The 15124-nt window shown below is 53.3% G+C and overlaps 1 protein-coding gene across 1 annotated transcript; it reads left to right on the top strand.

Annotated features, from left to right (window-relative positions):
• The first annotated feature begins 285 nt into the window (after positions 1–285).
• Positions 286–14763, top strand: LOC101317509 (calcium release-activated calcium channel protein 1). Its single transcript, XM_004332666.4, has 2 exons — positions 286–861; positions 13752–14763. Exons 1-2 carry the CDS (start codon positions 559–561, stop codon positions 14358–14360), a joined length of 912 nt encoding a protein of 303 aa, XP_004332714.3. The 5' UTR covers positions 286–558; the 3' UTR covers positions 14361–14763.
• Positions 14764–15124: the final 361 nt, after the last annotated feature.

The following is a 15124-nucleotide window of genomic DNA, read 5'->3' as shown; positions in this document are numbered from 1 at the left end:
AGGTGACTTCAGGTGGCGCGACCCAGGAGTCCGAGCTCTGGAAGAAGGGCCACTGGAGCAGCTGTGGAGATGTGAGGCGCCGGCAGCAGGAGAGCCGTGAGGCCCGGGCGCTGGGGCACTTCCAGGAAGAGGCGCGGACGCTGACGGCGCGGGGCCAGGGACTGTGGGCGGTACCGTCCGATGGAACGAGTCACCTGACTCGTGCAGGCCACGCCCACCCCCTCGTGGGCGGGGAGCATGCAAATCAGCCCGCAGCGGCGGCCAATCGTGGTGCGCGCCGGGGGTCCGGGGCCCAGGGATCCGGGACGCTGCCTCGCGCGCAGGCTTTCGTCTCTGCAGACCCGGGCTTTTGCAAGCGGCGTGGCGGGCTTGCGAGCTTGTGCTGTAGTCGCTTCCTCGACCTTCTCGTCTTTAGCGGCCGGCCGGGTCAGGCCGGACCCGCGCAGGGGCCCAGGCGGCGGCTGCCTCAGCCGGAGGCGGAGGCGGAGGTGCGGGGGGTGGTGGGGGCCGCTGCCTTCGCAGGCGCCTGGGCCGGCCCGCGCCTTTTCAGCGTGCTCCATGCATCCGGAGCCCGCCCCGCCCCCGAGCAGCAACAGCCCTGAGCTTCCCCTCAGCTGCGGCAACACTACCAGCGGCAGCCGCCGGAGCCGCCGGCGCAGCGGGGACGGGGAGCCCCCGGGGTCGCCGTCGCCCCCGCCGCCCGCCGTGACCTACCCGGACTGGATCGGCCAGAGTTACTCGGAGGTGATGAGCCTAAACGAGCACTCCATGCAGGCGCTGTCCTGGCGCAAGCTCTACTTGAGCCGCGCCAAGCTCAAAGCCTCCAGCCGGACTTCGGCTCTGCTCTCCGGCTTCGCCATGGTGAGCTCGGGCCGCCGTGCCCTGCCCCCTTTCAGGTCTGGCCACTGTCACCCGCAGACTTGACGGGGCCCACAGGGGAGCTGGCTGGGCGGGCCAGGCGGGCTGGGGGTGAAGGGAAGAGCTGGGAGAAAGCTGTCGTGGACGCGGGAGGGGTCCAGAGGTGCTGGACATGAGAGGTGGGCGACACGTGACACCCGATGTGGGAGGCGGTATCATACACATGTCCAGGGTTGGGGGGCTCAGATACCTTCAGATGGGCAAGCTTGATGCAGCAAGGAGGGAGAAACAGCAGGATCCTCGACGTAGATCTGTAAGAAGACATTCCCACAGATGTTCAGGGGGAAAGGAAAGACATAACGTGGACTGATCTCTTTGGAAGCAGGTATCAGGAGGTTGGGAGGTAAAGGACTCCTGAGGCGTCTCCCTAGTTCCCCCACACTTGAGGCCAGGTTCTTTTATTACCTGGTAGAGGGGATTTCCCGACACCCTGTCTCCTATGGCATTTTCCGAGGCCTCAGCCTGGGGGTTTGACAACCGCTCCCCACCTCAGTTTCTTCTCCAGAAACTTGCCAGTGAGTCACTGGGTGTGGGGGAGCAGCATGGGACATGTTCCCGTTGAATGGGCTCTTTCTTGATGTAGCTGGTGGACTTAGTTTCCGCTCCCCATTCGGGCTGGGTCGGAGTGAGAACCAGCCTCTGGGGAGTAGGGTAGGTGAGGCTGCAAGTTGGGCTGAGAAGTGGCCCCGAGGATGCCTTCATGCTGGGGATCTTGGAGTCTCCCAGGGCAGGGAGCTACAGAACAAGCCCTGATAATCACTTTCAGTGACCTCAGCCTGCATGAATGGGGTCTGCTCCCCCTCCCCCAAGGTTTTTAGCCCAGAGCACTCTTGCCTCACCAGTGAGTGAGGTAATTCCCTGGCCTTGAGGGAGGGGTGGCTGCACCCTTCGTGTTTTCTTGGGAAAGGAGCGTGTCTGGCACTCTCCCTGTGCTCCTCAAACTAGTGGGCGATGCACGGGAGCAAGAACTTTTTAGAAGCCCTTAGCAGTCCCAGAGCACCCTGGGGCCACGGTGGAAAGGCCAGGTGATTGAGGTTGGGAAAGAGCTCTCCCGGCTCTGCCACTTGCTGCCTGTGCGCCCTCAGACTAATCCCTATGTGGGCCTCGGTTTCTGAATTGGTGAATGAAGGCTGCTACTGAGTTTCTCTGACTTTCAGAATTTAATCGAGGAAGCCTTTGAGAGGGGAGGAGAGAATGTGTGTGTTTGTAAGAAGTGTCACTCTAGCTTTTAATTTAGGTCTATATGAAGGGGTGCTGTCCTATCAGCCCCAAGTCCTAGGAATAGCTGACACTTACCAAGCACCCACTAGGTGCTTGGCACTGTGTAGGTTCCCTAACTTATGCACTAAGTCCTCGACCACTCTTTGAGGTAGTTTTTTCATGGGACTTTCCCGAGGCCACACAGCTCACTGCTGGAGCGGGATTTGAACCCAGGACGGCTGACATCCAGAACTCTGTTGGACACTTGTACCATTTGTGGTGTATGGAGCTTTGAGCCATGTCCTGCCAGGGACCTGTTAGGACCAGGCCTTGTAGGGAACGAGAAATAGAGCAGAAAAACTTCTCTTAAGCAAAATAAAATGTTACAGTTAGGGGGTGGGTGTCGGCTCTTCACAGCAGCTCTCTGGGTTTCAGATGGTGGGATGCTTATATTCCTCTGTTTTCTTTTTTCTTTTTCTTTTTTTTTTTTTTTTTTTTTTTTGCTGTACGCGGGCCTCTCACTGTTGTGGCCTCTCCCGTTGTGGAGCACAGGCTCCGGACGCGCAGGCTCAGCGGCCATGGCTCACGGGCCCAGCCGCTCAGCGGCATGTGGGATCCTCCCGGACCGGGGCACGAACCCGCGTCCCCTTCATCGGCAGGCGGACTCTCAACCACTGCGCCACTAGGGAAGCCCTGCCTATTCCTCTTTTTCTTGGGGTCATAAATTCACAGCTGCCCAGGCCCCTTCCCACTCCAGGAGAAGTAAGGGTGACGCTTTCCTGCCTTCTTGAATCGTGTCTTAGAAGCCGGGCCTCCTAATCAGATGTCATCTCCCTCTTCCTCTTGCTAAAAACAGTGTGGGGAAGTCAGGCAGCAGGGGTGGCCAGAGGCACTTGGTGGGCCTTGACTCACCCAGGCTGTTTCTTGGGGACCTTTATTTTACCCAGTCAGGGTGGAGAAGGCTTCCTGGCTCCACTGATGAAATCCCCAAAATTCTGCCAGCCGGGAAGGCTAAACCCTATAACCAGCCTCTGTTCTGGGGAAGCAGTTACAAGAGAGTGCATTTGCCATGAGTCTGGAAATGAGTGGAAGAGATGGCGTTAGGGTGGAGAGCGGGTGCTCAGCAGGGCAGGTCTGCCCGCATCCCGATCCCACCAAAGCCACCCAGCCTCGTGAAGGATACTTGGAGAGGAAGGGGTGCCACACAGCCAAGCGCCATGGAAACTAGAGTGAGCAGGTTTCCTGGACTACTCTCCCTTGGCCTGTGAGTCAGCACAACCAACTTCCTGCCCCCAGAGGGCTTCCTTCCTAGAGACCTGGAACACCAGAAGAAGTGACATGATGTGACCTTTGATTTCCAAGGGTGGGAGAGTTGGTGAAGATGCCAGACTCACCTGCGCACAAGGTGAGATTGAGGGAGGGTCTCCCAAGAGCCTGGAGGGGATGGAGAGACTCCCCGTTCGTGGGTGGAAGGGCCTGGCCAGGTGCCCTGAGGCCGTGGGACCTCAGACAGCGGCTTTACTCTTCGGGGCCAGTTTTCTCATGTGTGCAAAGGAGGCACATATTCTGTTCTCCCGTGGACTTGCATGCGGAGTCATTACAAGGTCCGATGGCCCACGAAGGATTGAGGAATTATCTTCAGACAAGATTCCCGTTCCTGATGGCATTTCCAGAAACGGCAGAACTTGTCTGGGCTCAGCACCCAGACTCTTAAAACCAGGGGCCCTGGATGTAGCACATGATCAGCAGCCTGCAAGTGCTCCTTGAGCCGAGGGTGCCATGACTCGGGCCATCTGTGCCTCAGTTTACCTCTCAGCAAGAGGCAGCCAGCCTCGGCCTGACCCTGTCCCCTTGGGGCCGCGGTGAGCACACGTAGCCATCGTGGTGTGCTGGGAAGGGCAGCCTGTAACGTTAGCCTAAGCAGTAGATAATTGGGAAGGGTAAACAAAATGCTTTCTGTGACCTGGGATCAATTATTTTTGGATTATCTGCCTCCTCAAGTTCTCCACCTGCCAGCACCCTTTTGTTCCCAGGTTCCAGAGTGGGTTCAGAAGCTGCTTGGAATTTCTCTGAAAATGAGTTGGAAGGAAGGGCTCAAATCATAAGGCATTATTGAGCCTCTGTGACACGTTCCGAGTTCAGGGGGCGTGGAGATGAGGAACAAATTACTCATGGTGCTCATTACTTTTTTTCTTTTTTAATATTTATTTATTTATTTATTTTATTTTTGCTGCATCGGGTCTTAGTTGCGGTTCGTGGCATCCTCCACTGTGGCGTGCGGGCTTCTCTCTAGTTGTGGCCCACGTGCTCAGTAGTTTTGGTGTGTGGGCTTAGTTGCCTCATGGCATGTGGGATCTTAGTTCCCCAACCAGGGATCGAACCCACGTCGCCTGCTTTGGAAGGCAGATTCTTTATTTTATTTTATTTATTTTATTTTTGGCTGCATTGGGTCTTCGTTGCTGCGCGCGGGCTTTTCTCTAGCTGCAGCGAGCGGTGCACTGGCTTCTCATTGCGGTGCACTGGCTTCTCATTGCGGTGGCTTCTCTTGTTGCGGAGCACGGGCTCTAGGCACGCGGGCTTCAGTAGTTGCAGCACGTGGGCTCAGTAGTTGTGGCTCTTGGGCTCTAGAGTACAGGCTCAGTAGTTGTGGCACACAGGCTTAGTTGTTTTGCGGCATGTGGGATCTTCCCGGACCAGGGCTCGAACCCCTGTCCCCTGCATTGGCAGGCGGATTCTTAACCACTGCCCCACCAGGGAAGTCCTGGTGCTCTTTACTCATGGTAATCATTGCCATTGTTGATTGGGCTCTTGGAATAGGCTAGACGTTGTACTAAGTATGCTCCTTGTACTATCTCTTGTGATTTTCACAGCCTGGGGAGTGAGGGTAGGTGTGGTTCCGCAGTGAATGACTTGTCCGAGGTTACCTGGCTGGTAAGCTGTGGGGCCCTGTGACTGTGGTGTGGCCCCACTGCTACGGGAGAGGAAGCATCAGAGAGAGTGGTGGGAGGACAGAGCTGGGAGGCTCGCGTATTGTAGAGCAGAGTAAGAACCGGGACTCTGGAGCCAGACAGCTTGGGTTCAAACCCCAGCTCTACCACTTATAACTGTGAGATCCTGGGGAAATTGCTTAATGTCTCTGGGCCTCAGCCTCCTCTTCTGTAAAATGGGGGTAATAGTAATACCAACCTCGTAGGCTTGGTGTGAGGATTCATTTGTATTTGCAAAGCACTTAGAAAAGTACCTGGCCCAGGTACGACGGAAACTCTCTCACCCTTGTTCCCATGATGTTGGGACTGCTTTTTTTTTTTTTGGCCATGCTGTGGCATGTGGGATCCTAGTTTCCCCACCAGGAATTGCATCCGGGCCCACGACAGTGAAAGCACTGAACCTTAACCACTGGCCCACCAGGGAATTCCCAGGGCTTCTTTTATAAGGGTTAAATGGCTTAGAAGAATGTGATTCCAGCCTAGCCTTGAGGGTGGTAGAGTTAGGGCTTAGGGAAGAACCCTTTGTCAGAGGAAGTATTAGGAGCACAGTTACTAAGGTGAGGAATTATAGGGTCTCCAGGAAAAGGCAGAGAGTGTGGTGTGGCTGGAGTTGAGGGTGTGTTGGGGATAGTAGAGGAAGATGAATCTAGCCAGACTAGATGGTGCAGGGCCTTGACTTGCTGTTTGGGACGTTTGAACTCTGGTATCGGCAATGGGGAGCCATGGAAGGTTTTGGAGCAGAGGAGTTCCATGATGAATTCTTGAATAATGTTGAAGATGTTACTATTTACTGAACACCAGGCAAGAGCCTGGATCCTTTTCTTTCATTCTTACTTAATCCTCAGAACAGCTCTTAAACATATGTACTGTCACCTCCGCAGAGGCTTACAGAGGTTCTGATCACCCAGCTAGTAGATTTCAAGCCCCAGTCCCTCTGACTTGGAGTCTTTTCTACTCAACCACCCTCTCACCGTGTCCCTTGCTGTTAGTTGAAAACTGGGCCTTTGAAGTCTTCCAGATGTGCAGTTCTGCACTCTGGGCCATGTACAAATGGAACTTTGCTGAATGTCCCAAGGGGAAGGCACTCCCTGCCTAGCTGAGAAGCCTTTTGGAAAACTTCACAAGTGCCTGTGGCACGTGTCTGGAATTTTCAGCCAGGGTCTCTGTTGAGCTCTGCTGATTTCTGCTGGATCCAGGGCTGATGAAGGAGAGCTCTAGGGCTTCCCAAGGTGGCACTGTGGTAATCAATGTTGGGAAGGCGATTCCCTGGAGAAATGAAACTGAGAAAGTTTAAACAAGAGCAAGTTTCTCTCTGGTGGAACTTCTTCTGGGAGGCCTTGAATATGCTCCCCAGAAGGGATGCCTTAAGCTGATAGAAACACGGGAATTCCCTGGCAGTCCAGTGGTTAGGACTCCATGCTTTCACTGCCAAAGGCGTGGGTTCAATTCCTGGTCCGGGAGCTAAGATCCCGCAAGCTGTGCGGTATGGCCAAAAAAAACAAAAAGAAAACGGATGGAACCACAAACTCTTCAGAGGAGAATCTTCTGGGACTGTGGTTTGACAGCCCTTCTTGGGAGCATTGGTCTAACCCAGGAACGGACCAACTTTTTCTATAAAGTAAATATTTTCAGCTTTGCAGGCCACACAGTCTCAGTGATAACTACAGATGTCCCCTACTTTTCGAAAGTTCGCTTTACACCACCTCGCTTTTACGAAAGACCTACGTTAGTACCTGTTTTCACTAACCTGAAAGAAACCCAAAGAGAATTTTTACTTTTACCAAAGAAAGGTAAAAAGCGAAAACAGCATTTGCAGTGAGCCGTTATAGAGGCAGCCGCACCCCAAGGGGTGAGACTGGCACCACCAAACTCCCTTCCCCGGAACCGCACTCAGCATCTCGGCATCAGGTCGCCAGAGCTTTGAGCTGTGTCTTTTAGCATCTGTGCTTTAATCCCGGTTTATTTGTGCATCTGTTAGTAAGATGTCTCCTAAGGTAATTGCTCCATCCCTTTAGGCCATTTCACCTTACAAAAGGTTTCAGAGGTACATTATAGGGGGAAACCTGTACTCAATTCTGCTATTTTAGCTCAAAAGCAGCCACAGACCTTAGATAAATGAGTGGGCATGGCTGTGTGCCAGTAAAACTTTATTTGCAAAGAAGTACATTGAAGGCCAGTTTGGCGACCCCTGATTTAAGTGGTCTCCAAACTTTTTGAGTGCACACCCCGCTCAAAATATTGTCAACACTAGGCTCAGTATTTGTATACATGTGTATGCACCCTATGTATATAGGTATACGTATATGTATGGTAATGAATGATGTGTGTGCTAATAAAACATAAGTATTAAAAGGTACATAGGGGACTTCCCTGGCGGTCCAGTGGTTAAGACTCCACACTTCCACTGCAGGGACGCGGGTTCAGTCCTTGGTTGGGGAACTAAGATTCCACAAGCTGTGTGGCCAGAAATTAAAAAAAAAAAAAGTACATAAAGACAAATCAAAACAACAACAAAAAAAGTACATAAAAATACAACATTGAGGGCTTCCCTGGTGGCACAGTGATTAAGAGTCCGCCTGCTGATGTAGGGGACACGGGTTCGTGCCCCGGTCCAGGAGGATCCCACGTGCCGCGGAGCGGCTGGGCCCGTGAGCCATGGCCGCTGAGCCTGCGCGTCCGGAGCCTGTGCGTACCGCAAGGGGAGAGGCCACAGCAGTGAGAGGCCCGCATACCGCAAAAAAAAAAAAAAAAAACAAAAAACATTGAAAAGTTGAAAGGATGAGCTGAAAAAGGAATGTCATGAGAGTTCTTAGGGTTTCCGATGGATTACATAGGATTGTCTTTGGACACTTTAGAAACCCTGGGCTGAAATATCCAAAGGTCAAGTCTTGCCTTTAATATGCGTTTAGTGAGGCCCCTAGAGGGACAAGGCCCAGTGCTGGAAGCTAGAGAAACAGGGAAGTAGAGTGGAGGAAACCAGACGTGTCATTACATCTTCAGAACGTGTTTGGCAAGCGTAGCGGTGGAGGAGAGTTGGTGGAGGGACACTTACCACCGTCTGAAAATACTTGCCTAAACGTTTAGTACCTGTCATCCTCCCTGGGGCAGGGATTCTGCTGTCTTCCTGCTTTTTCTCCAGCGGAGCCACAAGATCCTTAAGGCACATAGTAAATTCTCAATGAAAGTTGTCCATGAGGGTAATTCTCTGGCGGTCCAGTGGTTAGGACTCTGCACTTTCACTCCTGAGGGCAGGGGTTCAATCCCTGGTTGAGGAACTAAGATCCCATAAGCCGCGCAGCGCAGCCACAAAAAAAAATAGTCCATGAACGAATGAATGGCCCTGTCCTCACCTGGGAGGCCATGGAACAGGGGTGACTTGGAAGGTAAAAACCTGAGGACGTCAAAATTAGCCAGATGAATAGAAAGGCTAGGCCTGTTCTCTACCCCCTCCCCCCAACCTGCAGGTTCAACCTGTTAGTGGCTTGTGACATTGATTTGCAACCGGCAGGTTTTTTGTGTGTTCTTTTTTTGGAATAAGAGTGGAATGAAACAGAAAGCAGCAGCATGCGTCACGTGTAAGAGGAGGCTGGGTTAGCACGCTTTCAGGGTAATTATTGTTTGGGGAAACTTGTTTCTGTTATAAATGGGTTTGTGTCTATTTAGGGAAACCTTTGGAATACTGGTCGATGGTGGTCAAAAGAGTTTGTAAATTACTGGATGAGCCCTCAATCCTCTCTTAATAGATAGTTTGCATCGGAGGGGGGGCCAGCAGGCTCAGGCAGCGCTCGGTGACCCAGGGTGACTGTGGCATGGCGGCTCCAGTGAACAGGAGAAGCCCAGGCTTGGGAAAGGAGAGTTGTGTCTTCCAGCTGTTGGGCGCCCGGGTCAGGCCAGGCATGGGAAGGCTGCCTTGGAAGGGCCTGGCCTCGGCGCCAGGTGGCAGGGGTCTCCATGGAGCCCAACAGGAGTGAGAAGAGTGGTTGGCATCCGGGCGTGGTGGGCAGACACCCAGCGAGGCCAGCCAGGCCCTGCCCTTCTCAGGAGCCTCTTCTTGGCTCGTGCTTGAGGTTTGGTGTCCCCGTGGCGGGGTGGTGGTGTCAGAGGTCCGCGGACCAGAGTGAGGTGGGGCTGGCCGTCCCTCGCCCTTCCTCACCCTTTAGGACCCATATGGCCAGGTTTAAGCAGGCCTGTGGCTGGCTGGGAGCTGTTTATTTTAGGTTAACGGCCCAGCACTCTGGCTATATTTACCTTGCGAAGCTGCTTGCAATCTGATCTGATCTCTCTGGGACTCAGCTGGGGCCCTGGGAGTTGCCTGCCAGATTCCGAGAGGCCCCCCCTGGCTTTACCCTCCCTGCCCTTGGGGAGATTTCCAAAGTGGGACGCATTCTGAAAAAAGCAGTAGTTTTTATTCCTGTGAACAGTTTTCCTCAGGAGCCATGATTTGTGCCAGCCATTCGTTCACGCAGCCCCAGGACACTGAGCTTGGTCCCCAATGTGGGAACGGTACACACAGCCCGCCAGCGTGCTCCAAGTTCCAGGAACTGTAGGGTCCGGCGAGGATGATGGGGTTTCTTCTGGAGCACGGCAAGGCCCCTTCTCCTCAGAAGGCCCAGCGTCACAGGCTGAGCTGCCCAGGCTCCCCACCAGCCCAAGACCTCGGGGGAAATTCTGGTGTCCCCAGGCCAGGTGTGTCCCAACAGCTGTGTGTACGGCTCTAGAGCCTGAGGGTCCGGCAAGGTGGTCCCTGTCCTGCCAAGGTGGCCATCTGGCCAGCTGTGCCGTGGGGCACGCATTCTCCTTGTACCGAGGGTTTGGAGCTGGAGCAGGCCAGGCCCAGAGTGGGGGGTCTGAGCCCCTCACCCTCCCCAGGGAACAGAACACGGGCACACAGGGTCAGCTCCCAGCAGCCTCAGCTGAGGGCGTGCAGGGACTGTTCGTCTTCCACTTTAAGCCCCGCGTTTTTCTTTTTAACTAAGAGTTATTGAGTACCTTCTGGGGGCTGGCCCTTTGTTAAACCCCTGTCAAGACCTCATTTAATCCCCTCAGTGATTGTCTTAGTCTGTCTGGGCTGCTATAACAGAATACCACAAGCTGGGTGGCTTATAAACAACAGATGTTTATTTCTCACAGTTCTGGAGACTAGAAGTCCAAGATCAAGGTGCCAGCAGATTCAGTGTCTGGTGAGGGGCTGGCTTCCGGGTTCATAGACACTGACTACTGTCCTCACCTGGCAGGAGTGGTGAGGGGGTCTCTGCTGGGGGCAACTCTCCTGTAAGGGCACTAGGGCACCACCCCCAAGACATAATCACCCCCAAAGGCCCTACCTCCTCACACCATCACCTTGGGGGTTAGGATTTAAAATATGAATTTAGAGGGTTTGCAGACATTCGGTCTGTAGTAGCAGGTGTGAGGAAAATGGTATTACCCCCTTTGCACAGAGCCTCAGTTTCCTCATTTGTAAAAAAGTAATAATAATGTTGCTAGTAATCATTGACACTTTATTAAGCATATATATATATATGACAGATCTTGTGCTAAGGGCTTTGTATTCATTAATCTGTTGAACCCTCATAACAGCCCCTATTTTATAGATGTAGAACCTGTGGCATAGAGAGGTTACCAGCTTTGTAAGTGGAGGAGCCAGTTCACTCCTAATGGCTCTGTAGAGGTAGAGATACCAGGCTTAAGAGAACATATACCTGTATATGTGTGTGTCGTTCCCCCTGCCCCTGCCGCCGTATAGACCCCCAGCAACCAGCTCAGGGCCTGATGCACCTAATGGGTCTGGACATTTCAGGTGAGTGAATTAGTAGCCAGTGGACCTGAGGCAGTCAAGCAACAGACTCTCCTGCTGGTCCCTTCTCCGGTTTCAGGTTCCGGGGCAGCAGGCCAAAACAGGAAGAGGAAGTGCTGGGGAGGGGGGAACGTGGCAGGAGGTACGCCCTGCCGGAGGTGCCCCCCTTCTCCAGTGTGGTCAGGCCCGGGGACAGAGACCAGGGAGCCCGGGGTGCAGCCCTTAACCTGCCGTGCCCTGGTGGCCTGCCCGGATGCCCTGCATCCCTCACCCGCGTGTGCTGAGCAATCTCAGCGTTGGCCTTAGGCCACCAGTGAGTGATCCTAAAAATGGTCAGAATCCTCATGGCACTGCCCCAGATTTAGATGGGCTTGAAACATTTTACAGACTCCTGGGATGAAAAGTTTATACAATCATCAGTTGTGGGAATGCTAAGACAGAAGTCTGTGACTCCTGTTGAAATTGTCTGCAAAGTCATATGACTGTATATACCTGGCTGTCTTAAGGCGTATCCAGTATTTTCACCAAATTCTCAAAGTGTCCAACCCCAGATCAGCTCTAGACAGCGACCTTAATTTTGCCACATACCCTCCTTTTTCAGAGACAACAGGGAAGGTCTTGACCAAGGTCACCCAGGGAAGCAAGGGTGTTTCTGGAGCCAAAACCCAGGGCTGCCAATTTGGCTTTGGTTTTCTCAGGCTGGACAGGAGGATAGAAACCCAGCGGGTTTCATATAGAGACACTGGGATTGAGGGTGAGGTTTTTAAACTGAATAACAATAATAATAGTAAAGCCTCTTTTATTGAGGGTTTACTCTGTGCCAGGCACTGAGTATTTAATGTGGGATTAACTCAGTCCTCACAACTCTGAGTGATGTACCAGTCTTTTTTTTTTTTTTTTGGCCACACCGCGCAACTTGTGGGATCTTAGTTCCCCGACTAGGGATTGAACCTGGGCCCCGGCAGTGAGAGCACCTAGTCCTAACCACTGGACTGCCAGGGAATTCCCCCAATTTTCTATTTTTTTAATTATTAATTAATTAATTGATTAATTTTGGCTGATCTGGGTCTTAGTTGTGGCATGCGGGATCTAGTTCCCTGACAAGGGATCAAACCTGGGCCCCCTGCACTGGGAGTGCGGAGTCTTACCCACTGGACCCCCAGGGAAGTCCCCCAATATTCTGTTTTTTACAGATAAGGAAACTTAGGCCCAGAAATTTAAAGGAACTTGCCAGAGCCTCACAGCCTAATAAAGGGCAGAGCAGTCAGGGCTCAAAGCAGGCAACCTGGTTCCAGAGCCTGTGCTCCTAACCACTGCCCTACACTGCCTTTCCAGGCCTAGGAAGCCTGTGGAGGTACAAGAAATGAAAGCAAACAGGGCCAGGCCTTACAAACAAGAAAGCTGGGAAGGAAGGAGCCCACCCCCTCCCCCGGAGTAAGGAGGGGTCGGGGCAGGTGTGGGGCTCGTGGGTACATTTCAGCATCAAGCCTCCCCCTTCTGAGCCTGGCACACACAGCGAACCCTTTATGAAGGGTCATTCTCCTTAATGGTGTTGCCATTGGCACTTGCTTCCCCACTCCCTCCAGCCTCTGCAGACAGACCCTGGCAGTGTGCCCACTGCCCGCTTCTCCCGGCCCATATCTGATGAGCTGGATTCTTCACATGGGGGTGATTTGCAAGGCCCAGGTGACAGGAGGTGGGTGGCGGGCCTGGAGCATGCCCCTGGTGACCCCAGATCCACAGGTCTCCAGGAACTGGGGATCAGCCCTGGGGCCCTGAGCCCAGCACTGGGGCTGGAGGAGGAGATGGCCCTGGGGCTTGCCGACTGCACCGCAGCACCCAGCCAGAGCCCAACTCTTCTGGGAAGCCTCTCTTAATTCCTTCTTGGTTGGTGCACTGTGTTCTCAGAAAGGGCCCAGGCATGACCTGGGAGGGCCTTCATCCCTTCACCCCACCCCTCTCCTTGTCCCCAGAGCAGGGCATGAGGAAACCTCTGCTTGGGACTTCCGTGGTGGCGCAGTGGTTAAGAATCTGCCTGCCAATGCAGGGGACACGTGTTCGAGCCCTGGTCCGGAAAGATCCCACATGCTGCGGAGCAACTAAGCCCATGTACCACAACTACTGAGCCCGCGTGCTGCAACTACTGAAGCCCGCGTGCCTAGAGCCCATGCTCGGCCACAAGAGAAGCCACTGCGATGAGAAGCCCACGCACCACGATGAAGAGTAGCCCCTGCTCTCTGCAACTAGAGAAAGCCTGTGCGCAGCAACGAAGACCCAACACAGCCAAAAATAAATAAAATAAATTTATTTTAAAAAATAGAATAATTTTCAATAAGAAACCTCTGCTTGGGAATTGGGAGTGTGGTGCCAACAGGAAGGGAGCCTTTTTTCATTCATGTAAACTTTTTTATCATAGTGAAATTTACATAAAACTTACCATTTTAACCATTTGTGATGATTACTATTTGGGAGGTGTTTGCCATCTACCAGGAGCTCTCATTTAATTGTTAAAATAATCCTGTTAACTGATACCATATCCCTACTTTACAAATAAGAGAGTTGAGGCACAGAGAGGTTCAGTGACTTTCCTAAGGACACGTAGCTCGTGAGTGGCAGAACTGGGATTCAAATCCAGGCAGCCCGGGCTCCAAGCCTGCGCCCTCTACCAGTACTTCCTGCCGCTTCTCAACCCTAAGTGGGTGGGTCTTATTATCCCCATTATACAGATATGGACACTGAGGCTCAGAGAGGCTAAGTGACTTACCCAGGGTCCCAGAGCTTGATGGGAGGAGAGCTTCTGAGCCATGACTATCCTGTCACTTAGCCCACCTCTTCCTCCCCCCCCACCCCAGGTGGCGATGGTGGAGGTGCAGCTGGACGCTGACCACGACTACCCGCCGGGGCTGCTCATCGCCTTCAGTGCCTGCACCACGGTGCTGGTGGCCGTGCACCTGTTTGCGCTCATGATCAGCACCTGCATCCTGCCCAATATCGAGGCGGTGAGCAACGTGCACAACCTCAACTCGGTCAAAGAGTCGCCCCACGAGCGCATGCACCGCCACATCGAGCTGGCCTGGGCCTTCTCCACTGTCATCGGCACGCTGCTCTTCCTGGCTGAGGTCGTGCTGCTCTGCTGGGTCAAGTTCTTGCCTCTCAAGAAACAGCCGGGTCAGGTGCGGCCCACCAGCAAGACCCCGGCCAGCGGCGCAGCCGCCAACGTCAGCAGCAGCACCGGCGGCATCACCCCAGGACAGGCCGCCGCCATCGCCTCCACCACCATTATGGTGCCCTTCGGCCTGATCTTTATCGTCTTTGCTGTCCACTTCTACCGCTCACTGGTCAGCCATAAGACGGACCGACAGTTCCAGGAGCTCAATGAGCTGGCCGAGTTTGCCCGCCTGCAGGACCAGCTGGACCACAGAGGGGACCACCCCCTGACCCCCGGCAGCCACTATGCCTAAGCCCTCCTGGGCTGGGCACTTCGGAGCTTTGGCCTTACGCCCTTCCCCACGACCTTGTCCCGGCCCAGCCTCAAGGACAGCCCGTATAGGGGGCTGGGCTTTTGTCAGGGGGCAGAGAGTGGAGGGAAGAGGCTTTTTTTTAAAGAGAAATTACTGCACTTTGAAACTTTCCTCTAAGAGAATAAGCACTTCCTGTTCTTCCAGCTCCAGGTTCACCTCCTGTTCTGAAGCCACCGGTGGGAGCCAGAGAGGGGACAAACGCTCCCTTTGTCCCTCCTCCTCCCCTGTGCCAGTGCCACCTGGGTGCCTCCTGTCCTTTCCGTCTTGACCCCCCTCCCCGTTCAGTGTCGATTGTGTGCGTGTGTGTGCGTGTGCGAACGCAGAAATATACTCATAAGGGACACCTCCTCTTGTGTCTGTATTTGTTGGGTCTGGACTGCCTGGTATTTCTCCTGGTGCCCCAATAGGTGAGCCTCTAAACAAAAAAATTTTTTTCAACATTTTGGGAAATTTCAAACCTACCCCCAAAAGTTCCATGAAGAGTAACTGAAATATATATACAGTCAATTCTTATTCGCAGTGGTTCTGTTCTATAGTCACAGAACACTGAATTAGTATTTCTCCTAAGAGAAATATGGGGTTATGTTCCTGCAAGCCTCTGGTCACAACATTTTTGTCAACCAATCAATACACAGCCTTGTTTTTTGTGTGTTTCTTTTTAAAGACGCCTTAATATATGTTACATATAACATTGAACTTACACG

Source organism: Tursiops truncatus, chromosome 13, assembly GCF_011762595.2.
Source record: "Tursiops truncatus isolate mTurTru1 chromosome 13, mTurTru1.mat.Y, whole genome shotgun sequence".
NCBI classification, from domain to species: Eukaryota; Metazoa; Chordata; class Mammalia; order Artiodactyla; family Delphinidae; genus Tursiops; species Tursiops truncatus.
This window is presented reverse-complemented; position numbering and strand designations above follow the sequence as displayed.

Bases quoted from the DNA above. Each gene is read 5' to 3' on its own strand.
- LOC101317509 (XM_004332666.4), top strand. From the start codon at position 559: ATGCATCCGGAGCCCGCCCCGCCCCCGAGCAGCAACAGCCCTGAGCTT. The intron at 862-13,751 runs GTGAGCTCGGGC...CCCCCACCCCAG, and splicing joins TGCTCTCCGGCTTCGCCATG to GTGGCGATGGTGGAGGTGCA.